This window comes from Mastomys coucha, unplaced genomic scaffold (assembly GCF_008632895.1).
Source record: "Mastomys coucha isolate ucsf_1 unplaced genomic scaffold, UCSF_Mcou_1 pScaffold20, whole genome shotgun sequence".
Lineage (NCBI taxonomy): Eukaryota > Metazoa > Chordata > Mammalia > Rodentia > Muridae > Mastomys > Mastomys coucha.
The window spans coordinates 113,550,226-113,577,524 of NW_022196903.1; the positions used below are offsets into that span (position 1 = coordinate 113,550,226).

At 40.2% G+C, this 27,299-nt stretch overlaps 1 protein-coding gene across 1 annotated transcript in view; it reads left to right on the forward strand.

The window, feature by feature from the left end:
- Nucleotides 1-5,054: 5,054 nt before the first annotated feature.
- The window catches only part of Kdm5a (lysine demethylase 5A), a 71,068-nt gene continuing 48,823 nt past the window's right edge, over nt 5,055-27,299 (forward strand). Inside the window, exons 1-10 of the mRNA XM_031383220.1 lie at nt 5,055-5,909; nt 7,489-7,566; nt 9,602-9,724; nt 13,784-13,954; nt 20,287-20,421; nt 21,038-21,143; nt 23,266-23,357; nt 24,871-25,029; nt 25,871-25,990; nt 26,594-26,752. Of these exons, the coding sequence (XP_031239080.1) occupies nt 5,745-5,909; nt 7,489-7,566; nt 9,602-9,724; nt 13,784-13,954; nt 20,287-20,421; nt 21,038-21,143; nt 23,266-23,357; nt 24,871-25,029; nt 25,871-25,990; nt 26,594-26,752 (1,308 nt within the window). The 5' untranslated portion in view covers nt 5,055-5,744. The remainder of the gene's footprint in view (nt 5,910-7,488; nt 7,567-9,601; nt 9,725-13,783; nt 13,955-20,286; nt 20,422-21,037; nt 21,144-23,265; nt 23,358-24,870; nt 25,030-25,870; nt 25,991-26,593; nt 26,753-27,299) is intronic.

The window sequence follows — 27,299 nt, forward strand, 5'->3', positions numbered from 1 at the left end:
AGAGAGAGAGAGAGACAGAGAGACAGAGAGAGACAGAGAGACAGAGACAGACAGACAGACAGACAGACAGACAGAGACACTTCTTTGACTTAGCTTAGATGTAGTTAGGAAGTTAGGGATGGTTGTGAGCCACCATATGGATGCTGGGAACCAAATCAGGGCTCTCTGCAAGAGCAATGAATGCTTTTAACTCTTGAACCATCTTTCCACCATATGTATATATGTATGCTTTTGTTTTGTTTGTTTCTGATTTTTTGAGAAAGAGTCTATGTATCCAGGTTAGCTTGGATCTTGCTATGTAGAGCAAGCTATCCTGGAACTCAGAGATCCTCCAGCATTTGCCTCTCAAGTTCTGGGACTCAAGGCATAAACCCAGTGTATGGGAGACAAGGGCAGCCAGCCTGGTCTACCCAGAAAGTTCTAGGGAAGGGCTACACAGAGAAACTCTTAAGGAAAAGGCATAGGCCATCACCCCTGACCCAAAACACATTTTAATGGCTATTTGCTTGTTTGCTCATTTGTAGGATACAACCTGAGACTGGACTCTGGATTCAGAAATCATAGTTACTTAATGGTAAACAAGGATTCTTCCACTGAACTGTACTCCCCACCCAAGTCTGACTCCAAGAATTTCCCAGGGACTAACCAAAATAAAATAACAAAGAAGGAAAAACTATAAACTTTCTCCTTGTCCTTTCCTATGACATGAATAGGAAAGTCAGTTTTTTGAAATATCACATTGAAAAATTTGTGTACACTTATCAGTGAGCCATTGAAGTTGACATAGGTGTGAAAACTTCAATATTCAGGCTTTCCAAATTTTAAGGAAATGATTCTATGCATTGCAGAATTAATCCTTTTATATATCTTCTTTTGTTACTGAGACAGGGTTCCCAGACTAGTGTTGGGTTTAAAGACATGAGCCACCACTCTCAGATCTTCATATATCCTTCTGATGTTTAAATGAGACTGGCTAAACATAACATTTGAATATATAATCCCTTGACCGGAGACAAGTCCCAGTCTTCTGGTCTCCTTGGGCACTAGGCACATACATATATGCACACAAAACACTCATAAACATAAAATAAATCTAAAAATTTCATATTATGGTATAAATTATAGTATAAATACTAATTTTAAAAGCATGATTCAATCATTCCTATACATTTCTAGTTTTTAAAAAGGAGGAGGAAGAAGAGAAGGAAGAGGAGGAGGAGCCTACAGTGAGAGCAGACTACAGCTATGGCTATCCTACAGTGAGAGCAGACTACAGCTACGGCTATGTATCCTACAGTGAGGGCAGACTACAGTTACGGCTATGTATCCTACAGTGAGGGCAGACTACAGCTACGGCTATCTATCCTACAGTGAGGGCAGACTACAGCTACGGCTATGTATCCTACAGTGAGGGCAGACTACAGTTATGGCTATCTATCCTACAGTGAGGGCAGACTACAGCTATGGCTATCTATCCTACAGTGAGGGCAGACTACAGCTACGGCTATGTATCCTACAGTGAGGGCAGACTACAGCTATGGCTATGTATCCTACAGTGAGGGCAGACTACAGCTATGGCTATCTAGCCTACAGTGAGGGCAGACTACAGTTATGGCTATCCTACAGTGAGGGCAGACTACAGCTACGGCTATCTATCCTACAGTGAGGGCAGACTACAGCTACGGCTATCTATCCTACAGTGAGGGCAGACTACAGTTATGGCTATGTATCCTACAGTGAGAGCAGACTACAGCTATGGCTATCTATCCTACAGTGAGGGCAGACTACAGTTATGGCTATGTATCCTACAGTGAGGGCAGACTAAAGCTATGGCTATCCTACAGTGAGGGCAGACTACAGTTATGGCTATGTATCCTACAGTGAGGGCAGGCTACAGCTATGGCTATCCTACAGTGAGGGCAGACTACAGCTATGGCTAGCCTACAGTGAGATCTTTAAAAATGTATACATGCATGTATGCTGCACATGTTGTGCCCTCATAAGTTTAGAGAGCATTAGATCTCCTGGAGCTGTGGTTATAGACAGATGTGAGCCACACCACCTGGGTGATGTGATCTGAATGCAGGTCTTCTTCAAAGAGCAGCAAATGCTACTGGCTGGTGAGGGGATAGAGCCATTTCTCTATCCCTTATAATGGGCCTTTTTTTTTCCCCAGTGTTTTTCTAGGTAGCCTGCTGTCCTGGAACTCACTCTGTAGATGAGGCTGTCAATGTACTCAGATATCTGCCTGCATCTGCCTCCTAAGTGCTGGTATATTAGATATATTGGATAGCACCATGCCAGGCAACTTAGTGAGACCCTATATCAAAAAATAAAGTTTCGGGCTGGTGAGATGGCTCAGTGGGTAAGAGCACCGACTGCTCTTCCAAAGGTCATGAGTTCAAATCCAGCAACCACATGGTGGCTCACAACCACCCATAATGAAATCTGATGCCCTCTTCTGGTGTATCTGAAGACAGCTAAGGTGTACTCATTTATAATAATAATAATAAATAAATCTTTTTTAAAAAAGTTTCAAACAGAGGCTGCAGAGCTGCTGAGATGGTTTAGCCACTGAAGGCACTTGCTGACAAGCCCGGTGCCTTCAGTAGCTCTTGGAAGCCACATGGTTAAGGTGAGAACTGACTCCAGCAGGTTGCCCTGTGATTTCCACACGTGCTCTGTGCCAAGGAGCTCTACACAATAAAAATATGTTGTGTAGACACAATATTTTTTTAAATGCTCACTGGCAGAGTACTTACCTGTGAAGCCCGGGGTTCAATCCCTAGCACTGCAAAATCAAACAACCCCACTACTGTTGAAACTGAAAGACATTTCTTTAGAAATTCAGTATTTTGTAACCCTTTTTCACTCATCGAGATTTGTCCACTCCTGTTACTTTGATGTGAGGCTTTATGATATTAAAAAATAAATTTAGGAGTGGTATCTACTTGTAGTTCCAGATACTGGGGAGGCTGAGGCAGGAAGATCATTTGCATCCAGTACAATAAGAGCGTGTATGAAATAAAGAGACCCTGGCTCCAAAGTAAAATTAAATATGTCAGAGGCCATATTCCATAGCCTTGCCAAATAATTACCAGCCTTAGGTATTAATTTCATTCTACTCTAACACTGGTAAGTTACAGATAAATATGTGCTACTTGGAATGTATTTTCCGCAATTTATTTTTCCTCAACAGTTGCTTCTTTTGTTGCCATTTTTTTTTTAATCCCAGGGTAGCTTTGGCACAGATAGCTGATGACGATCTTGGAATTGTGATCTTTCAGTCTCCATCCCCTAAGTGCTGGGATTACAGGGCCTCTCGGGCTTCAATCCCCAGCCAAATAACAATATATTTTGATTGCACATGTAATGAAAAAACTGGTTTGATGAGTTTTAAAAATTTAAGTATATCAGGTAATAGTCATGTACACTTTTGATCCCAGCACTTGGGAGGCAAAGGCAGGTGTACCTTTGGGAGTCTGAGGCCAGCCTGATCTACAGAGAGAGTTCCAGGATAGCCCAGGTTCTACAGAGAAATCCTGCCTCGAAAAAGAAACACAAAAATTTTAAAGTCTTTTGAATTTTACTATTTCTTTTTATGTGAATAGTTTTGTTTTTTTCAGATTAAGTACTAAATGACCTAAGTCTTGTTATAAATTATTTTAGTATTTGCATTTAATTCATCATACCTTCCTGTGTCCATTTTTCTTTGTATACCACTTTTTCTCTTTTCTTTAAGCAAGAAATGGAGACTAGACTGGAGTTACAACTCAGGACACAGTTGCCTTGGTTTCAATTTCTAATACAGAAAGAGAATGAACAAACCAGCCTGAGTCCATTTCCGTACATTCCTGATCTGGCCATTTTGTTTGTTTATTTTGTTTTGTTTGACTAACAGAATAGAATCTGTTTTTGTTTGTTTGGTTTTTTTTTTTTTTTAGATTTATTTATTATTATATGTATGTGTAAGTAGCTGTCTCCAGACACACCAGAAGAGGAGTCAGATCTCTTTAAGGATGGTTGTGAGCCACCATGTGGTTGCTGGGATTTGAACTCAAGACCTTCGGAAGAGCAGTCAGTGCTCTTAACCGCTGAGCCATCTCTCCAGCCCGGTTTGGGTTTTGTGTGTGTGTGTGGGTGGGGGGTGTTGAGACAGGGTTTTACCATGTAGTTTCCCACTGCCCTTAGTTTACTTAACGTGTGAATATGTATATGAATGTGTGTGGACTCGTGTGAAGGTCTGAGGATAGCTTTCGGTTCTGTCCTTTAACCATGTGGATTCCAGAAGTCAAACTCAGGATTTCAGGTTTGGTGGCAAGTGCCCTTCGCAAGGCGAGCTACTGTTCGGGTCCTGACCCTGTATTCTTGACCGATCTGGAACTCGTTATGTGTACTATGTGGCCTCATGGTGCTCTTTCTACATCCCCAGAATTGAGTTGATAGTCCTGTGCCACCACATAGGGATTTTCCTTATTATAGACAAGGTCTCCTGTAGCCTAACCAGGCCTCAAATTCATATGCAGCTCGGACTGCCCCTAAACCATCTATCTTTACTGTGGACATAGAGATGTGGAGGGCACAAGATAACTTTTGGAGCCGGTTCTTGCCTTCAACCTTGTAGTCAGGCTTAAACGCATAAAGGAATTGTAGGAGCGTCTACCAGAAACGTGGCTTTCCCCACCCCCCGCCCCCATCCCTACACAGCCTTGGCTGATCGGAACTCTAGGCGTGCGCAACCATGCCCGGCCTTACACGTAGAGGTTTCTGACAAGGTGACCAGTTTCATAGCAAACTGAAAAAGGGTCAACAAAAGCAGGTGTCTTCAGGTCCTGCTTACTTCTCAAACAAGGTTTCAGGACGACTGCCAACAGCTAGAATAGCAAGGCCAGAAACTATACAGTTCCGGGGTAGTGAGAAAAAGCAATTCGCAGCTGGTGGTTAAAGGCCGGCCCACGTGATGACGGAATAGGGCTGAAGCCAATAATAGGTCACGGAGAAGCGAGAGACCCGTATGAAGGCGACGGTGTGAAACTATTCGTACGAGACTAGCATCTGAAAGAAGGAAACAGAGACACGGGAATTCTGCCAAGTGCCTAGTCACTTGTCCATACGTAGACAACTGTGTTAAAACAGGTCTCGGAGATCAAACAGGGTAGACCCGCCACAGCGGGGCCCACCTGGCTTTCGTGTCCCCACTCCACAAAGAGGAACAGGAAGCACCTCGCCGGAAGCAGTCCCTCGGCGCTCCGACGCCTTACACATTCCTCCGCGCGCCGGAAGAGCGCGTTCCCCCTTGCAGGAGAGCTTCTCCCTCGCCTCTCCTCGAGGAGAGGTCGCGGAGCCTTCAGGGGCCACGCACCCAGAGTGGACGGAGGGCGCAGAACTTTGACCAGCAAGCGGAGAGAAAAAAAAAAAAAAAAGAAAAGGCACGCCGGCTGTCATGGAAGGGAGGAAGGAGAGAAGACCCGACTAGACGTGGCGGCGGTGGGATTTTGTTTCCTGCGGCAGCGGCGGACTGATTTAGCAGTACGTTAACTTCCGGAAGCGTCCGGTCCCCGTGAGGAAAAGCCCTGAAGGAAACAATAACAAACGACGGGAGGGAGAGCTGCTGCGGCTTCCGTGAGGAATCGTTCTCTCCGAAGAAGATGCACTGCGGCCCCTGTGAGGGGACGTGAGAGGGTTTGGTGGCCGTCGGCCAGGCCTTCCCCCGCGTGTGCACCTCAGGACCCCTGGCTTTTACCATGGCGGGCGTGGGCCCGGGGGGCTACGCGGCCGAGTTCGTGCCGCCGCCGGAGTGCCCGGTCTTCGAGCCCAGTTGGGAGGAGTTCACAGACCCGCTAAGTTTTATCGGTCGCATCCGGCCTCTGGCCGAGAAAACTGGCATCTGCAAAATCCGTCCGCCCAAGGTAGCGAGCCTGAGGGCGGGGTGGGGGCGTGTTGGGGCGCCAGGAGGGTCGTTATTCTTGCTGTAGTTTCCCTGTTTTGGTTCTTCCGTGCTTTCATGGGCCCCCTCCCTCATCTCTCGGTATCCCGCGGCTACTTTTGAGGATGTTTTGCCCTGGTTTCTGAACGCAGTTTCACGTCCACTTTTACATTTGATTTTTATCGCGTTATGTGTATGCTCAGAGGACATTTTGTAGGCGTCGATTCTCTCCTGCGTTGTGGGTTGTGGGTCTCAGGGCTCGAACTCAGATTGTCAGGCTTGGGACTTACGACCGAGCCTTCTTATCAGCTCTTAGGTGCCCCCATCCAAAGAAAGAAATAGCTGTCTCTGGGACCTTTTCCTTCCAGAACTTATTGGGGCACGGATATTGTAGCGTGGGTTGTAGGTAAGGATAGCAAAAGGCTTCAGGCCCTCCTAGGGAAAGGCGTTTGAAGTGTCTTGTCGTTTGCTCCTGCACCATCTTTCTGTTTGCGTGTTGAAAAACCCCACTTCTGTCGACTGTTTCTGTGTCCAAGCCTGCTAATGTCCAGTTTATCAAACCTTTTCAGGCCACTACTCGGGTTTCTTAAAATGTAATCCGAACTCAGGTTGTCTGCAGGGTGATGTCACTAGACCAGAACCCCCACGCTAATTATTACTGCAACAAGAAAGGCATCCTTGAGGAAGATAAAGAGCATTAATTAGTTTGTTTTTTTCTCAAATGTGGAGGTTTAGAAAGAATTGGTCAGTAAGTGAGGATGGAAGAAAACGTTGAAATCTCAAGATGTAAGAAAGGGACAAAGGACCCCGAGCTGTACCATAAATAATCAAATTTGCCTATAAATTGGTTAATTACCCTCACTTTTTAAGGTTAGGAAAGCAGACGATACCCCATGAGTGGAATTAACTCCCAGAAGGTCAAATGATATACCCAAGGTCAAAGGTTTATTTATTTTTTTTAATTCATTAGGTGCTTTCCAAATAATGTTGCTGGTGTGGGAGAGTGCTGTAAGCCCAAGGCTTCCATCCTCACTAACATGGGCGGAAAAACCTTGTCCAGATGTTGCTGAAAAATCAGCCCCAGGGTCAACTGCATGTTGCTTAGATGAGATCCCTGTGCCTTATTAAAGTAGAACCAAGGTGTGGCTGCAGACGTTATGAGTACGGTTTTCTTTCCTAGCAGGTACCCAGATGACTTCAGCCCTTGTTAAGATAGTCCGGGCTGATTTGGAACTCTTAAGCCTCCTGCCTCCACTTCGGAGTACTAGGATTATGGTCATGTGCCATACTCAGTGGATTTTTTTTTTTAAAGTTTTACTTGGTAAACTTGTATGTTTATTGGACACTTTTATATTTGACAAGCTCATTGTATTCTTCCTGGATAACCTTGGAGAGTATAACTGTATATTGTGGGATGGTAAGATTTGAGAATTGTTTTTCCAAGTAATATTAAAATGTAAAATATAAGAACGGTTTTTTTTTGTCTCTATAGTGAAAACTTACATATGCTATGGTTTGTGGCAACTCCATGCTAAATGACCAGAATAATTCTTTCTATTTAGGATTGGCAACCTCCATTTGCCTGTGAAGTAAAAACCTTCCGTTTCACTCCTAGAGTCCAGCGCCTGAATGAACTTGAGGTGAGTATTAGTATTTTTTTTTTCCTTAGTGGTGGTGGTGTTTGGGACTCAGGGCTTCACACAGACCAGCAAATGCTCTACCATGGCTTTATATAGCTCCAGCCTCCTGATGGCTTACCTTAAGATATTATTTTATTTTTTGCCAAAACTTAATTTACTTTTATTAATTACCTTAAGATTTTAGACAGAGAACTTTGAAAAGTTTGTACCAGGACCCAGAGTTTGTGTTACCTGGGATTTAATGAATAATAGTTAATTGATATTTGAGGAAACTATCTTTTAAGACTATTTCAAGTAGTTACTACTTTTTTTTTTCCTTTGCTTTTTCACTCAAAGGAAAACTTTTTTTTAACATATTTTCTTAGTGGAAATTCTAGCTAGTGCTTACCTTTAAAAAAGTGGAAATCCCTTGCCTCCTTCCCTCCCTTCCTCTCTTTTTTCCTTCCTTCCTTCTCTCCTTTTTTTTTTTAAAAGAGTCTCATGTGGTCCAAGATGTCAGTTAGCTTGATGTATAATCCATGACTACCTGGATCCCCTGATCTTCCTGCTTCTACTTCCTGTGTGTTGGGATCACAGGTGTGTACCATTATACCCGGTTTATATGATGCTAGGAATAGAATTCTTGGCTTCAAGAAGCAAGGCACGTGCTCCACCAGTTGAGCTACTTCCCCAGCCTGCTTTTCTATACTCCCACCTTCTTGAACCAGTCTTTCTTTATAGCTAATATGTGGTCTGGTCTGGAGTTTACTATGTAGCCTAGGCTAGCTTTGAACTCATGGCAGTTCCGTCTCAGCCTCCTGGGTGTGCTGGGGTTACAAAAGGCTCTTGCTGTGATGCCCAGCTCCAAACTTGGAATTTTTTTTCCCTAGTTATATGTATATTAGATAATGTACAAAATAATGGATTTCATTATGATATTTTCATATTAGATAAAAAATGGAGTCAACAGTGGTTCGTTCAGTAGAGAAGCTGACAAATAATTACTCTTCGGAAATGAAGGTTATTAGGAGAAAGGGCCCATAGACCATGATTATGCCTTCCAGTAGGAGAGCATTTGGAAAGAAACAATTGCATTTAAGATAGCATAGCAGTGGCTGGAAAGATGACTCAACAGTTATTTCAGAGGCCCTGGGTTGGAATCCCACCCTCTGAAACTCCAGTTCTAGGGGGATCAGATGCCCTCTTGTAGTATCTGTAGGTATACTACACCCATATAGATTCAAAAACCGCAAACAACCAAGAGGAACATAACAGACCTTAAATGAAAGGAGAAACTTTGTTTTTTTGTTTTTTGTTTTTTTCTTTTTATTTGAAATGTGGTTTCTCTGTGTAGCCCTGGCTATCCTGAACTTACTCTGTAGACCAGGTTGGACTTGATCCCAGAGATCCACCTGCCTCTGCCTCCAGAGTGCTGGGATTAAGAGTGTGTGCTATCACTTCCCAGCTGAGGCTTTCTTTTAAAATCTAGCAAAGAACTTTATTAAAAAGGATAACTAAAAAAAAAAAGAGGATAACTTAAAGTGAGAGTAAAGAGACAGCCGTCATAGACAGGATGATAGGAAGAAGGTGGGGTTGAGGTAGAGCAGTTTAGGCACTGAGACTTTTCTCTGGATTGGAAGCAAAGATAGCAAAATGTTTTCGAGCTTTTGTTGGTCAGTAAGGTGTTGAAGTGTTACGACTTGTTATACTCTACCATTATTCACAGTTATGATTGTGCCTACATAGTAGAAACTCCATTTCCTTTTTTTGTTTGTTTGTTTGTTTGTTTTTCGAGAAAGGGTTTCTCTGTGTAGCCCTGGCTGTCCTGGAACTCACTCTGTAGACCAGGCTGTCCTAGAACTCAGAAATCCGCCTGTCTCTGAAACTCCATTTCTTTTGCTGTTTTTTTGTTTCTAAGCCTGCTAAGACTCAATTTATTAAGTCTTTTCAAACAGCCTAACAACTCAGCCAACAGAGTTCAGCACTCAGAAACATCCATCACCTTGCTTTATCCCCCAGCTCTGTGTTTTTTATTTCTGTATTTTAATAATTTTAGGCAATGACTAGAGTAAGATTGGACTTCTTGGATCAACTGGCAAAATTTTGGGAACTTCAAGGATCGACGTTGAAGATCCCCGTGGTGGAGAGGAAAATCCTGGATTTGTATGCTTTAAGCAAGGTGAGGCCAAGACTTGTCCTAGAAACTGAGCAGAATGTTGAGTATAGCTCAGTGGTGGTTAGTAGTTCTTGGTCTGTACTAGGTCCTTCCATGAGGAGATTGAACAGAGGTTTGTGATTCATGAAATTAAGAATTCTAAGTACTCTTTTCTGTGTAATAGCCCCTAGTGTCCTGGTACTTGCTTTATAGACCAGGCAGACTAGCCTCAAATGCAACGATCTGCCAGCCTCTGCCTCTCAGTGCTTGCATCAGAGGCGTGAACCACTATGCCCAACAGGGTTTTCAATATAGTCTAAAAAATATTTTAATTTTTATACTGCTCTGCAAGCACTTTGCTATTGAGCCATATCCCTGGTTCTTATTTATTTTTATTTGATTTTTTAAGAAGATTTATCTTTATTTTATATGCATTGGTGTTTTGTTTGCATGTGTGTCTAGATACTGTATTGTACTGTCCATGAAAATCAGAAGGAAGTGTCAGATGCTGTATAGTTACAGATATAACAAGTTATACCATGTGAGTGCTGGGCATTTGACAATAATAAAACTAAAATTCAAAAATAATAAAAGTGTCATAACTCAAAAGTCACAGGAGTCACAGATTTTTACTGTGTTAGGAAACATGTAGCTCAGTGTACTGTCCATACTTTGAGTCCTAGCACTCAAGAGGCAGAAGGAGATGGGTCTCTGTGATTCTGGGCCAACCTATGACTACATGGTTAGACACCCTGTCTCAAAACAGACAAACAAAAATGTGAGTAACCTGGAAGAACAACCAGTGCTTTTAACTGCTAAGCCATCTCTCTAGCTTATTGTTGCTGTTTTTTAAACAATCTTGGTATGTCTACTGATACTTCATTTTTTATGTGTGTATGGAGGCTAAGGCCTGGGGTTCACTGGTCATCTGTCTCCATGGATCTTCTGTTATCCACTGACATGGGACTACAAAAACTGGCCACTGCATCCAGCTTTTAAAGTGGGTACTAGGGACTGAACTCAGGCCCTTATGTTTTTTGATAGCCACTTTAACAATGAAATCATCTCCCCAGGTCCCACCATCACCACCATCCCCCTTCTTTGTATGTTTTTGGGTTTTTTGAGACAAGATTTTGCTTGTCCCTGGATGCCCTGGACCATGATGTGATCCTCCTGCTATTGCTTCCTTGAGTGTTTCAATTACAGGTGTGTGCCACCATACTTACTTCATTTATCTATTAATCAGTCTATTTATAGATTAATCAACTTTTTAAGGTGGGGTCTTGCTTTATGGCTGGCCTCAGACTCAGTACCTTGCTCAGGGTTTGCATGGGTTCTGAGGGTTTAAATTCGGGTCTTTTTTTTTTTTTTTTAAAGATTGATTTATTTATTGCATGTAAGTACACTGTAGTTATCTTCAGATATTCCAGATCTCATTATGACAGATCTCATTACGGATGGTTGTGAGCCACCATGTGATTGCTGGGATTTGAAAACACACACACACACACACACACACACACACACACACATACATTCAGGAACGTATGTACACATTCTTTTAACGAGGTACAGTTTCTTGCATTTATAAGCCCAGCACTCAAGAGGCTTAGGTAAGAGTATTGTTATAAATTCAAGGCCAGCCTGAGTTACACTGGCTATAAAACCCAGGCTATAAAATTGTCAAAGACTGTTTCTGAAGCAAAGAGCTGCAGAGATGACTCAAAGGTTAAGGTGAAGAGTGCTGGGTTTGGTTCCCAGCACCCACAGCTCTCGCCCCAAGGGATCTGATACCTTTTTCTGGACTCTGTAGGCACCTGCACTTGCATGCGTATACTCCTACACAGATACACATATATAAATGACTAAAAAGCACTAAAATAAAATCTTGTAGGAACAATAGCAACAACAACAACACACACACAAACACACAAAACAACCCAAAACTCCCAAACACTGATCAAAAATTTAAACTTCCTGCAATTTTCTTTTTCCCTAGTTAGAAAGCCGTTACTGGTTTTAATTTGAGGTTAGAGTGCATTTCGGTTTGGAGGTAACCTAACCAGAATGCTAGGGTCACATTTGTTGGCCATATTGTTTAGCTACATCTTGAGAAATCTAATTCCTTTTGTTGGGTATTTTTGAAATCTTTGGGTTGGGCCGAAATAATGGGCTTTTACAAAATAAATCAGACTTAAAATGAAAACGGTTCTCTTTGTCCCCATCCATCCCTGTTTCTCATGCTAGTCATTTTGCAGTACTTTTGGCTGTTACTGATTTTGAACTTTTATGTCTCCAAATAAGGGTTTATGGGACTTTTCCATTTTTGGTTTTGTGTATTATATGTGAGTTTTTTACTCGAGTTATAGGTCTTATGCCTAATGAGATGGCTCATTGAATAAAGTGTGCCACTTCATGCCCTGACTTTGATGCCTGGAACCCGAGTAAAGGAAGGAAGAGAGAAAGAAACAATAAACTCCACAAAGTCGTCCTCTGACCGTTATTTGAGTGCAGTGGTACACATGCACCCCCTTAGTATAAACACCCAATACATAAAAAGATCTTTTTGTTTGTTTGGTTGGTTTATGGTTTTTTTCAGATGAGGTTTCTGTGTAGCCCTGGCTATCCTGTGGCTATCCTGGAACTCCACCTGCCTCTGCCTCCTGAGTGCTGCTGGGATTAAAAGCCATATACAACATAAAAAGATCTTAAATTTAGAACACTTTATGCACTTTTTCTCTCTCTGAGGGACAGGCACTCGTCTCCATCTTGATGAGTTAGCCAGAGCTGATCTTGAAATTCTAATCTCACTATCTCCACTGATAATTACACCATCTTTCCAGCCCTTGATTTTAGGATTTTTGTTTGTTACATAAATATATTTGTACCCAAACCAAATCCATTGTGACTCAAAACTCACTGTATTGCAGAGGTTGGCCTTAACTCTAAGCCTTTTACCTGAGTGGTGGGATATACATAACTGGTATCCTCAAGGTTTGAGCATACTCTACCTGGCACCCCACACCCAGTGTGTGTCTGTATATAAATCTACATAAGTATACACACATACATTATGTGTGTTTGTGTTCTGTGTGTATATGCACCATGTGCATGCAGGTGCCTGTGGAGTCCTAAGGAGGAAGGCATTGGATCCCTGGAATACCTGGAATTAACAGGTGTTTGTGACTTTCCCAGTATGGGTGTTTGGAACCAAACTCAGGTCCTTTGCTAGAGGAATGAGCTCTTTTAACCACAGAAATGTGTCCAGCCTTGCAGCTTGATTCAAAAATATTTTTTTGGTTTTGGTTGGAGGCTGTTTTTAATTTTTTTTGTGTGGGAATGGTTAGGGTTTTTTTGTTCATTTACATATTTTCATACTGCATAACATATGAAGTATAAATTTATTAAATATTTTTAATATCTTGAAAGTGGTCCCAGTAACATTAAATTTTAAGGTTTGATGTTTGTAAAAATCATTATTTCCACTCCTTTGTTAATGGTATCAGCTTAATTAAAGGTAATTTATATCTTAAGTCAAAAATAATGTTTATATTTACAGACAACATACAGAATTAGGATGCTGGAATTTTACTTACCTGGTGAAACTTTTATTTTAAAACATTAATTTTGTGTGTATTGCGCATACACGAAAACATAAGGTGTTTGTGGAGGTCAGAGGACAACTGGTTCTCCTATCTTGTTGGTTCTCTATCATCTATGGATGAAACTCAGATCATCAGCCTTGGGAACAATAGCCTACCTGAGGGACCATCTTTCTGGCCTACTGTTTTTATTTTTAAAGTTAGATCTCATATATCCCAGTCTGGCCTCCAACTTACTGTGTATTGGAAAATGACCTTGAATGTCAAGTCCTCCCGTCTTTGCCCCTCAACCCCTTCCCCGAGAGCTTAAGTTACAGGTGTGCATTACCACACCTAGGTTTTATGGTACTAGGTTTTGTGCACACTAGGCAAGCACTCTACTGGCTGCTCTGGGGAAAAAGCTTTTATCTCTTGAGATTATACAAGTTAGGATGCATGACATTAATCTCTTTCCCTAATGAATTCCTAATTTTTTTTTCAGATTGTTGCCAGCAAAGGAGGTTTTGAAATAGTCACCAAAGAGAAGAAATGGTCTAAAGTGGGTAGCCGCTTGGGATATCTGCCAGGAAAAGGAACTGGGTCTCTTTTGAAGTCACACTATGAAAGAATTCTCTACCCATACGAGCTTTTCCAGTCTGGTGTCAGCCTTATGGTGAGATACACCATAGTTCTTAGAGTGGAAAATTTAATTTGCCAAGTATAAACTTCAAGTGATGTTCACTATAAGGGATAATGCTTATGCAAGCAAAGTGGGATGGCTGTTTCTAGGCACCAAAAGAAGAAAAAGTGTGTTAAAGCTTAAAAATTAGAACTGTTTCTAGTGGTTTGCAGAGTAAAGGATAATGGGAATGAGGGGTGTCTTCATATTTAATCTTTCATAAATCTTCATGATTTCTGAAAAACGTTTTGGTTTTGTTTGGTCTATTTTGGATTTTTGAGACAGGGTATCACTGTGTAGCCTGGAATTTACTGTGTAAACTAGATTGGCCTCCAGCTTATAGATACCTATCTGCTCCTGCCTCCTGAGTACTATAATTAAAAATGTGAGCTGCCACACCCAGCCCCAACCCCACTTAGTGTTTTTGTTTGTTTTGTTTTGTTTTTATTTCTTTTTTCGAGACAGGGTTTCTCTGTTTAGCCCTGGCTGTCCTGGGACTCACTGTGTAGACCAGGCTGGCCTCGAACTTAGAAATCTGCCTACCTCTGTCTCCTAAGTGCTGGGATTAAAGGCATGTGCCACCTCTGCCCGGCCCCATCCCCACTTCTTAATGTTGGCTAAACCTTAAAGTGGGCATTTCAGAGGTTTCTGGGGTTTTGTTTTGTTTTGTTTTGTTTTTTTGGCAGAACTCAGTAGGAGTGATTTTTCAAGAGTATTTACAGGCTGGGTCTGTACCAACACCCTTAGCTACTCTGAGACTAGATTTACCTATGACATTTCTGTTTTGAGTCTGAGCCTCTTATTCTCACAGCTTTAACCAGTTATTGAGTCTTTGTATTGTCCACCACACACTGCAAAAAGAGGCTTTTCTGGTCAAAGAGGATGGCAGCACTAATATACAATCATAAATACTTAAATCCAATTTGACTGGCAAATCTTGACTATTTAGCAAAATAGCAATAAATTTCTAACTAGGGACTATCGCTTTTCCAGCCATTGACCTTTTGATTATGTGTATAGTATCAAAGGTGACTTCCCGTCTGTGAAACAGACCTCAAATCCAAGAAGTGACTGGTTAGCTATGGCCGTTGTGCCACTATTATACTAGTGGGCCCATTGTGTCTGGCATGTGCACCATTCAGGGTTAACTTAAACTTTTTTGTGAGGAGTGTAATGGTTCAATCTCGAATGTTCTTTTTTTCTCACTGGCTGTCTTAGTTAGGGTTTACTGCTGTAAACACACCATGATTCAGGCAAATCTTATAAGGACAACATGTAATTGGGGCTGGCTTACAGGTTCAGTTCATTTTCGTCTAGGCAGGAACATGGCAGCATCCAGGCAGGCATGGTGCAGGAGGAGCTGAGAGTTCTACATCTTCATCTGAAGGCTGCTAGCAGAATGCTGACCTCCAGGCACCTAGGATGAGGGGTCTTAAAGCCCATGCCCACAGTGACAGACATACTCCAACAGGGCCACACCTAGTCCAACGAAGCCATACTTCCTATTTTTTTTTTCTTTTTCTTTTTTTCTTTTTTTTTTTTTTTCGAGACAGGGTTTCTCTGTGTAGCTCTGGCTGTCCTGGAACTCATTCTGTAGACCAGGCCGGCCTCGAACTCAGAAATCCGCCTGCCTGTTCCTTCCAAGTGCTGGGATTAAAGGCGTGAGCCACTGCCATCACACACACACACACACACACATACACACACACACCCATTTATACCTCCTAATAGTGCCATTCCCTGGGCCAAGCATATACAAACCAATATATTTCACTCCCTGGCCTATGGGGACCATATCTAGCAATGGCATTATAAAAGGACATTTAGTCCAACTTCAAAAGTCCTCATAGTCTATAGCAGTCTCAACACTGTTAAAAGTTCAAAAGCCTCTTCTGAGATCTATGCAATCACTTAACTATAATCCCCAAATCAAGACAGGAATCCAGCTGGGCAAACTCCAAATTCTACATCTCCATATCTGATGTCAAAGCAGTCTTCAGATTTCCAACTCCTTTTTCATCTTTGTTGACCAACTTATTTTTCTGGTCTGGTTACACTCCCTGTGAGCAGCATTCCTCAGCAGATATCCTATGGCTTTGGCATCGCGAAAATCTTGGAAATTCAGCTTCTTTGTGCTCTCAGAAAATACTTCCCAGAAGATTTCACTTCAGTGATACTGGTCTTAATCCCTGCTAATTTCTTAGCTCCAGCTAACCAGTATCAATTATCCCAGTAGTCTCGTTTATTTTTCACTCTAAAGCCAGAGTCACATGGCCGAAGCTGCTGAGTTCTGCTCCTTGCTGGAGCTGGAACTTTTGATGCCTTTCTTCTATTATATTATCACTAGCTTTCGGTTTTCTAACTCCTTCATTGCCTAAGCTTGGTGTCCTAGATCTTGGTCTGTAATTGACCTTGAACTCAAGAGATCTGCGTGCCTGTCTCTTGGGATTAAAGGTGTGTCCCACCATGCCTGGATCTAAATTTAGCTGGGTAGAATCTTGCCCCATAGTCCTACTCCCTTATTTGCTATCTACTGGAACACAGGATTTAGCTCCATTTCACTTCCTGGTGCCCCTTTAATACTCAAACATATATTTTCCTTTCTAAGCTTGCTAAACTTATTCAAGATGCTCTTCATGAGAACAAAGTCTCTGCTGGGCTATTTTGAGACTTCCTTTGTCAATTCAATTAATACAAATTTCTTACTTTTTTCTTTTTTCTTTTTGGTTTTCCGAGACAGGGTTTCTCTGTGTAGCCCTGGCTGTCCTGGAACTCACTCTGTAGACCAGGCTGGCCTCAAACTCAGAAATCCGCCTGCCTGTTCCTTCCAAGTGCTGGGATTAAAGGCGTGCGCCACCACTGCCCGGCTAATATAAATTTCTTTACATTAGCCTCATGTAGACTCTTCAGACAAGGGCAAAAAGCAGCCACCAAAATACCACAAAAAATAGTCTGTGTGCCACATACTGGAATTTTTTTCCACTGAAACCTCTTGGGCCAAGTCTGCACAGTTCATATCACTCTCAGCAACAAAACAAATTCCTACTAGGATAGCCTGTTAAGCCCCACTCAAAGCATTCCACTGCTGTCCAAATCCAAAGTCCCCAAATCCACATTGTTCCAGATAAAAACATGGTCAGGCCTATCACAATACCCTAGTCCTTGGTACCAACTTCTTTCTTAGAATGTTACTGTGTGAACAGACACCATGACCAAGGCAACTTCTGTATAGACAACATATAATTGGGGCTGACTTACAGGTTTAGAGGTTCAGTCCATTATCATCAAGGCAGGAACATGGCAACATCCAGAAAGGCATGGTGCAGGAGGAGCTGAGAGTTCTGTATCTTCATCTGAAGGTCACTAGCAGAATGCTTCCAGGCAGTTAATTGTAAGACTTACCCACAGAGACACACCTACTTCAACAAGGCCACACCTCCTAATAGTGCCTCTTCCTGTGCCAAGCATATACAAACCATCACACACATTTTCTGGAACTGGAGTTCCAAAGAGTTGTGAGCTGCCATGTAGGTGCTGGGAACTGAATGCAGGTCCTCTGCAAAGAGTAGCATGTGCTTCAACCACTGAGCTATCTCTAGCTTTCCTCCATTTTTGTTATCTTCATGAAGTGTCTTCTTAAATCTTTTTTCATTGAAAAAGAGCTGTTTGCCTTATACTTGTAAGGGTTTGATATTTATTCTGGACTTGCCGTTTTTCAGGTTTTTTTTTTTTATGTAAATACTTTGTGATGAATGTTGTTTGACATTTTTATACTGATGTCTGTTTTAAGATGTACTGCCCTATTGAGTTCTTTTATAAAGTGTTCTTGACGTAGCTTTAGTTTTTGAGACTATGTCTTGATCTGGAGCTCAAGGAAATACAGAGTTATTGTAATTTCTGAATTTTTCTTTTCTTTTTGAGAAACAGGTTTTACTTTTTAGCCCTGGCTGGCTTCTAACCACTAACTTGGATATCTATGTGCTGCTCTGTTCTTCCAAAGTTAACAGGCCTTTTTTCCTCCCTCTCTTTTCCTCCCTTCCTTCCTCCTTTTCTTTTCTTTCCTTTTCTTCCTTTCTCTCTTTCTACTTTTTTTTCTTTTTATTAAATTTATTTTCATTTTTTTGTTTGTTTGTTTTTTTCAAGACAGGGTTTCTCTGTGTAGTCCTGGCTCTCCTAGAACTCACTCTATGGACCAGGCTGGCCTCAAACTCAGAAATCTGCCTGCCTTTGCCTCCCAAGTGCTGGGATTAAATTCGTGTGCCACCACTGCCCGGTCTAAATTTATTTTCTATTGAGACAGAGTGTCGCTATGTAGTTCCAGCAGGCCAGGACTCCATATGTAGACCAAGCCAGCTTTGAACACCAGTGATTATAGGTGTGTGTGCACTATCATATCTGGTTCTACCCCTTTCAAAAGGCAGCTTTTCTGATTGGTTCAGTTGTCATCTTTATTGACCAATAGTTGACCTTAAAACTATATGCTTATTTTTCTGAATTGTTCTGTTGTTCCACAGTAGTCCCTTTCTTATGTGGTTTCATTTTCTCTCATTCCAGTTTACTTAGTTAACACAAGTCCAGATTAAGTCCAGAAGTACATAATCTATGTTTCATTTTAAATTTTATTTTGAGTAGTGTGGTTAAATTTTGTTCCTTCTTGTCCTAGTAATGGATCATCTCTTTATCTCTGCCATCTAAGTAGTTAGGAGACATTTTATGTGTTACATTTTCTGTTGGAATTATAGTACTTGTGTATAAGCCATTTTTATTTTAGTTGGTAATGGGCCCAAAAAATGTGAAGTTGGCAGTTTACACCAAAGAAAAACTCCAAATTTATAGATAAATTTAGGTAAAAAAATGAAAGTACAGTAAGGAACTTTTAGTGCTATAGGCCACATTAATATAACTTCATATTACTATAGTTCTGTTTTTATAGTCTGTTTGTTTGTTTGCCCTGGCTGTCCTGGAACTTCCTCTGTGCACCAGGCTAGCCTTTAACTCAGAGATGTGACTGTCTCTGCTACCACCACCCAGCTATAGTCAGTATCTTACTGTGCACAATTTACAAGTTGAAGTTTTGGGGTCACATAGATGGTTTAGTAGCAGAAAGACTTGGTGCTTTTGCAAAGGACCCAGCTTCAGTTCTTAGCCAACTACATGTCAACTTACAGCCATCTGAAACTCCAGTTTCTGGGTATCAGATGTCCTTTCTCACTTTAAGGATACTAGACACATATGTATGTAGGCAAAACATTCAACACAGAATTAAAAAAAAATTGTTGCAAGTTAAAGTTTATTCTAACCATAAGTATACAGAAAAGGTATGTAGGATTCAGAACTATGCACAATTTAAAATATCTTTATCAGACATTTATATTTATCAGACTCTATATTTCTACCCTTTTACCATTGTCTTTTTGTGTTAAAGGTCTTTTATGTTTGTGCATGTCTAGTTTGGCCAAGCTTTTAATGGCTAAGCCGTCTCTCCAGTCCCCAGTTGTGTATGTCTGTATGTGACAATGTGCGCACGAGTGCAGGCACCTCCAACAGGTCAGAGGTGTTTTCTCCTACAGGTGCTGGAGTCACAGGCAGTTGAGGGCTGTCTGATGTGGGTGCTGGGAACCATACTTGGGTCCTCTGTGAGAGCAATAGATAGTATTTAACTGCTAAGCCATCTCCAGCCCCTACTGCACAATCTTCAGTATTGTTTTATAGTAAAATTTGAAACTTCAGAAGTTCTCTAATTTGGTTCCTTTTCAGTATTTTCAAACAGTTTGCATTTTTACATAAATTTTAGTGTTTGCTTTCAATTTCCATGAAAAGAAATCCTTCTAGGCATGCTGAAATATACAAACAAATCCCATTAGGAGCTTGGTTTGGTGGAGCATGCCTGTAATTCTAGAGGATCAGAACTTCAGAATCATTCTCTGTTGTGTGGAGAGTTCCAGGCCAGTTCCGATCTTATGGATTGCATAAGATACTCTGAAGAACCGAGCAGAAAATTTGCTATGTCAGGGATTGCTTTGAGCTTTCAGATGACTGAGGTCAGGATCACCACCTGGATTCTTGTGGTGTTAGGGACTTATCTGGAAATTTGCTAATTTCTCACTCCTTTTTTTTTTTTTTTTTTGAGACAGGGTTTCTCTGTGTAGCCTTGGCTCTCCTGGAACTCACTCTGTAGAAGACCAGGCAGGCCTTGAACTCAGAAACCCACCTGCCTCTGCCTTTCAAGTGCTGGGATTAAAGGCGGGTGCTACTGTCGCCTGGCTCTCACTCATTTTCAAACTTGTTTTATTAGTGAATTTTCTCTCTTTGTGTCCTTCTTTTAGGGTGTACAAATGCCTGATTTAGATCTTAAAGAAAAAGTTGAGGCTGAGGTTCTCAGCACTGACATCCAGCCTTCCCCAGAGCGGGCAACAAGAATGAATATTCCACCAAAGAGAACAAGACGAGTTAAATCTCAGGTAGCTGTCAGTGTCTATGGTCCATTTAAAATCTTAGTGTATATTTGTGTACATACCATAGTATGTATGTAGAAGTCAGAAGTCAATTTTTGGAAGTCAGTTCTCTCCTCCTACCATGGGGTCCCAGGACACAACTTTGGCTATTATGCTTGGTGGGAAGTGCCTTTACTTGGTGAGTCATCTTCAGTAGCCCTGTGCGGAAACAACCCTCCAATCCCCTGAGACAGGGTTTCTCTGCCTGTACTGGAACTCACTCTGTAGACCAGGCTGGCCTTGAATTTAGAAATACACCTACGTTTGCCTCCTGAGTGCTGGGATTAAAAGTGTTTTCTGCCACCCCCTAGCTGCATTTCTCCGGGGTTTGGCTTTTTTAGAAACTGGATCTCCTGAACTTAATCATTTTGGGGAGTAGTACTTGTTTGTTTGTTTGTTTACATAACACTGACTGTCCTGGAACTAGCTTTATAGACCTGACTGACCTCAGACTAAGAGATCTGCCTGCTTGTGCCTCTCCAGTACTGAGATCACCACTGCCCAGCTAATACCCTCCATCTTAAAACTAATTGTATGATCCTGAGTAATAATGCTAATATTAATTTTATTTATTTATTTTTAGTCAGACTCTGGAGAAGTGAATAGAAACACAGAATTGAAGAAACTTCAGATTTTTGGGGCTGGACCCAAAGTTGTAGGCCTGACAGTAGGAGCAAAAGATAAAGAAGGTAAAATCTGTTACTCTTACAAAACAAAGTGTAATGACATGGTTGTTATAAGGCTCAAGTGATATTTGAATTTTACTCTGTGCTGGAAATTGTTAACATTTATAAACTTGCTACCTGGTTCATAGATAGACTGGCTTTTAAATGGTAGAGATAAGAAATGTAATGTGTAAAGAAAAAATAGTATACTGTATTTTTTGATTTTTAGAAGAATTGTCTGGGCTGGAGAGAGATGACTCAACGGTTAAGAGCACCAACTGCTCTTCTGAAGGTCCTGAGTTCAAATCTAGTAACCACAGGGTTCAAATCTAGTAACTCACAACAATCCATAAGAGATCTGATGCCCTCTTTGGGAGTATTTGAAGACAGCTACAGTGCACTTACATATAATAAATAAATCTTAAAAAAGAATTGTCTGTCCTCCATGTCTTAATATACAACATGGAAACTTCATTTAATAGTCTAAAGGCTACTTTAGTTTCTCTAATGGTTAAGTTATTGGTTGCCGTGTAGTCTACTTTTATTTTATTTATTCATTTTTTTTTTGGTTTTTTTGAGACAGGGTTTCTCTGTATAACTCTGGCTGTCCTGGAACTCATTCTGTAGACCAGGCTGGCCTTGAACTCAAAAATCCGCCTGCCTCTGCCTCCCAAGTAAGTTACTACTTTTAAATTAAAGAGATTCCCAGATTTTCAGTCAGGAAGTACACAGAGCAGAGGCTGGAACTTTATACTCTGACCATCATTTTAATTTTTTAAATATTTGTCCTCTATATGTTGTACCATTGAAATAAATTTTCTTTAAAGTGCCTAGTTTAGCATTATATTAGAAACTTCTGTGAGTAGAGTTCCTGATGCAAAATTATGTTGCACTATTTTTATATAACATGTTAATTTAACATGTATTTTAGTCAAGAATAAGCTGGACCATTTGAGCGTAATAATTGAATGGACTGTTTCAAGTCACACATTGCTCTGCCTTTATGAGAGTTATAACTAACACAGTGTAAATTATGGCCTGAACTGCAAGGGATCAGATACTATTACTCCATTCTCAAGACTTCGGGAATGTCCAGGCCTGCTAATGAAGGTTTATTGTAGTTCCAGCTACTCAGTAGCCTGAGACAGAATATAGGTTGAGATATGCCTGGACTACACAGTGAGTTTATGGTCAATCTGGGCCATTTGGAGAGACAGAATAGCATTAAAGATAGATTAAGGAAAGCTGGGCAGTGGTGGCGCATGCCTTTAATCCCAGCACTTGGGATGCAGAGGCAGGTGGATTTCTGAGTTCAAGGCCAGCCAGGGCTACACAGAGAAACCCTGTCTCGAAAAACCAAAAAAAAAAAAAAAAAAAAAAAAAAAAAAAAAAAAAAAAAAAAAAAAAAAAGAAAAGAAAGAAAAGAAAAAAAAAAGGAACAGCATCAGTCAGTAGAATAATTACCAGTAGTTCAGACATTATAAGACCTAGTTTAAAAAGAAAACCCTTCATCTTTTTGTTTTGTTTTTGTTGGTTTCTTTTATTATTTTTAATTCTCCTATTTAGCCCCACAAGCCTGGGGTTACAGATATGAGCCATCATTTCTGGATCTGTTCTTTTGTTTTTTTGTGACATGGTCTCACTGTGTATCTGTGCCTGTCCTAGAATTTGTTTTGCTATGTAGACTAGTCTGTCCTTAAATTTACATAAATCTGCCTGTCTTTGCCTCCTGGGTACTGGGATTAAAGCTGTGCACAGCCATTCCTGATGCCATTCTTGTAATTATTGTGTTGCCTGACAATAATCTTAAAGAAAAAGCTATGGCTAACTTGAGACCCCACTCTAAAGCACACATACACACAGTATGCAATAAAAATGGCATGCAGGCAGTCACTGGAAGTTTTAACTTCTCTGGATTTGTCTACATTAGAATCCCAAATCTGCTATATACTGGCTATATGAGCTTAAAGAAGTTATTCAATTTTGCTATACCTTAGGTTCTTTATCTTCAGCTGCTAACAGTACCTAAGTCTATCTCATAGTCTTGTGAGACTTTATCTAAAAGTTTAAATAACTTTTGATAATATGTGGTCTGTAATAAGTGCTCAATATCAGTTTACTTTTGTTATATAATTTTTTTTTCAAGATGAGGTCACCAGAAGAAGAAAAGTTACCAACAGGTCAGACGCATTTAACATGCAAATGAGGCAACGGAAAGGAACTCTGTCTGTTAACTTTGTAAGTGCTTTGGGATGTGTCAAGCAGGGAAGCATTTTTCTTTGTCTTGCTGTATGATGATCTATAATGTTCAGTTGGCTTATTTGATTAAAAGACATGGTGGGAAATTACAGCTTCCGTTTATATAATATTAACTTTGCTTTGTCTTATGTACATTCCCCTAAATCATATACCTGTGGGTAACTGAGTTAGAGAAGGGAATATGAATCTATGCATAGTTAGCCCTTTGTGTCTTCAGCTTCTCTCTGCATTGGTTTAACTAAATATAGATTAAAGACTTCTTAAAACTTGTTTTTGGAGCTGGAGAGGTATTCAATATTTAAACGCACTGGACACTCCTCCAGAAGACCTGGGTTCGACACCAAGCAAGTTACCTGGCAACTGACAACTATCTGTAATTTCAGTTGCAGGGAATCTGATGCCTTCCCTCTTCTGGCCTCTGGCTTCTGAGAATAGTAAGCATGTACATGGTACAGCAAACATCAAACAAAACCAGCAACAACAACAGAAAAATCTATATGTATTTTTAAAATTATAATAATAAATTGCTTCTATATGAAGCAATGCAGAGCTCTTTTCTTTCCTTCTTTTGTCTTTTTTTTTTTTTTTTTAAACATGAGAGAGGTTTTTGGCCACATAGGCCATGCTGGCCTAGAACTCTAGAACTTAGGGTGAAGCCTAAGTGGCCTCAGATATGAGATGATTCTGCCTTACCTCTTGTGCTGGGATTACAGGTGTACATCAGCAAGCCCATCATAAAATAATCCCTTTTATTTTCATTATTTATTATATATATAAGACAATGTAGTGTGGCAATTTCTAAAACATTTACATAATGTTAGTATAAATAATCTAGAGGTGACTTATTCTGAGGGATGATATGTATAGAAGATAGACAAATATTAAGCCATTTTATATTTCGTAAGGGATTTAATCGTCTGTAGGTTTTGGTATCTACTGGGATGGCTATGCATGGTTGGATCCTGGGCAAAATTCCAAGGACTAAAATTTTAAATTTATTTTTATTTCATATACATTGGTATTTTGCCTGCATGTATGTCTGTGTGAGGTGTTAGATCCCCTGGAACTGGAGATAGAAGTTGTGAGCTGTCACGTGGGTGCTAAGAATTGAAACTGGGTCCTTCGGAAGAGAAACCAGTGTGAAGAGCCACTGGGCCATCTCTCTAGACCCCAAGGATTCTTAAAAATCATTGAGGTGTGGGGTACTCAATAGCAGTTTTTCAGAATTCATTCTGTAGTATAGTATTTGTATGTGGAATGAGTGATGTTTTTGAAGTATAAGTTTACTTTATTTCCCTAGATTATACTGTTTCTTTATTCTGACACCTTATATTTTTGTTAATTTGCCTATAGAAGTTCTAGGGAGAATTGTTTAAAATAGATTTCTTTAGGATTAAGCTATGCTTAACTTTTAGTGTACATTGTTTTATTTGTTTTATGGATATTTCATGAGAAAAATACAATATACTAGAATTTTTATTTATCTTCATAGGTTGATCTCTATGTTTGCATGTTTTGTGGTCGAGGAAACAATGAGGATAAACTGCTTTTGTGTGATGGATGCGATGACAGCTATCATACATTCTGTCTACTTCCACCACTACCAGATGTGCCCAAAGGAGACTGGAGGTGTCCTAAATGTGTTGCTGAGGTACAAACTTAATTTTGTGGATCCATTTAAAACTAATGACAGTAATCAATGTGTGTAATATAAACATGTTTCCAAAATCTTGTCTCAACCTCTTGTTTATAGTTTTTGAAAAATCTCCAGGACTTTAAAGAGAGCTATTTTGAATGGATATGTAACAATTGTATTTTCAGCAGCTTGTCTTTTAACTTTTTTCTTCTCTATTAGTTAGATAATTTTATTGTTTTTGCTGAATGAAACTTTGTATTTATTTTAACAAAATGTCATGATAGATCTCTGAAGAAAAGGAATGTTTGGGATATCTAAATGCAATCAGATGCTTTTATGGCCTTTTAATTACTTCTTAAAAGACTTAGAGATATTTGAGTTTATGGGGACTGGTAGTGTGAAGAAACTATGTTAGCCTAACAGTCCATCCAGTGGATGTCCTGTAACACAAGCCTTTCTTTCCTCTGTGAGTATTTATTTACTTCATGGATGCTAAGAATGTTAGCATCCTTGTGTTTGATTCCTAGTTTTCTTCCTTTTAAGTCTTATTTTGGTAGCAGAATATTACCTTAGAAGCTGAACATTCAGTTGAGATTATAGTTTCAAGTAACTAATCTGTTGCAAATAACTGATACTTGTTTTGTTGTGTAAGGGTGAAGAGATTTGTTTCAGCTTTAGGAAGGATCAAGAAATGCTATATTTGATACATTTATTTGCTGTATGTCTGGATATCAAACTTAGGGCCCGAGAGCTTATTCCACTGAGTTACCATCCATATCTCTTAGCATTAGTGGGTTTTAATGCTTTCTTTTTCACTTTCAAGTGAATTTATCTCAGGCATCTTTTTCCCCCACAGGAATGTAACAAACCTCGAGAAGCCTTTGGATTTGAGCAAGCTATAAGAGAATATACACTTCAAAGCTTTGGAGAGATGGCAGATAATTTTAAGTCTGATTATTTCAATATGCCAGTCCATGTGAGTAGCTATCAATTTAGTTGGCTTAGAGAGAAACAAAGATATTTTTCCTGTCAAGTTTTATAGAAATCGGGAACAATATAAAAAAGGTTAGAGACTACCAAATTGTAAAATTTGGGACCTAATAATCTGTTTTGTTAATTTCACTTTTTTGTTGTTTATGAAATGAGGCAGTGGTGGCATACGCCTTTAATCCCAGCACTTGGGAGGCAGAGGCAGGCGAATTTCTGAGTTCAAGGTTAGCCTGGTCTACAGGGTGAGTTCCAGGACAGTCAGGGCTACACAGAGAAACCCGGTCTCAGAAAAAGAAAAGAAAAAAAAAAAAATGAAATGAGGTCTCACTGTGTAGCATTGGGCTGGAACTCATAGAGATCCTCTGCCTCGTGATGCTGGGATCAAAGGTACATACCACTACAACTCAATGAAAAGCATTTTGATGTTTAAATTTTAGTTATCTTTAGCTTTTCCCTATTCTCAGTGGAGAGATAGTAGTAGTTAATTCTGCTCTGGGAAATGGGTAATTTGTTTATTTTGTTCAATTGGTCTGATTGTTAGGAGATTATAATTATAATGAGTTAATTATCATCTTTGGCTTTATTTTAGATGGTTCCTACAGAGCTAGTAGAAAAAGAATTCTGGCGGCTAGTAAGTAGTATTGAAGAAGATGTTATTGTAGAGTATGGAGCTGATATCTCTTCAAAAGATTTTGGAAGTGGATTTCCTATAAAGGATGGTCAGAGAAAGATGTTGCCAGAAGAAGAGGTATGGATACTGTTATGTAAACTTTTTACTCTGAAGCTGATCTTGCATTTTTATAGAAAACTTTTCTTTCTCTAATCCTAAGGGACCTTGCCAATGTCAAATATGAAATATGTAGAATTAGACAGTATAAAAACACGTTAGCTAGGCGGTGCAGGTGCACGCCTTTAATCCCAGCACTTGGGAGGCAGAGACAGGTGGATTTCTGAGTTTGAGGCTAGCCTGGTCTAGAGAGTGAGCTCCAGGACAACCGGGGCTACACAGAGAAACCCTGACTCGAAAAACTAAAACAAAACAAGACAAAACAAAAAAACTTTCATTTTATAAACAATGATTTTGAACTGACCATGGGTGTGCATGCGTATAATCCTAATGCTTTGGAAACTAAGATATGAAATTTAGGAGTGGTTCAGCTTGAGCTGCATACTGAGACTGTCATAAACAATGCTTCAGAGCTACAGAGAAATCTTTAAGAATTATTTTATCTCTAAATTTTAAAGTTAATTTAGTTTAAAAGTTTTTTTTTTTTGTTTGGTTCTTTCTTTTTTTC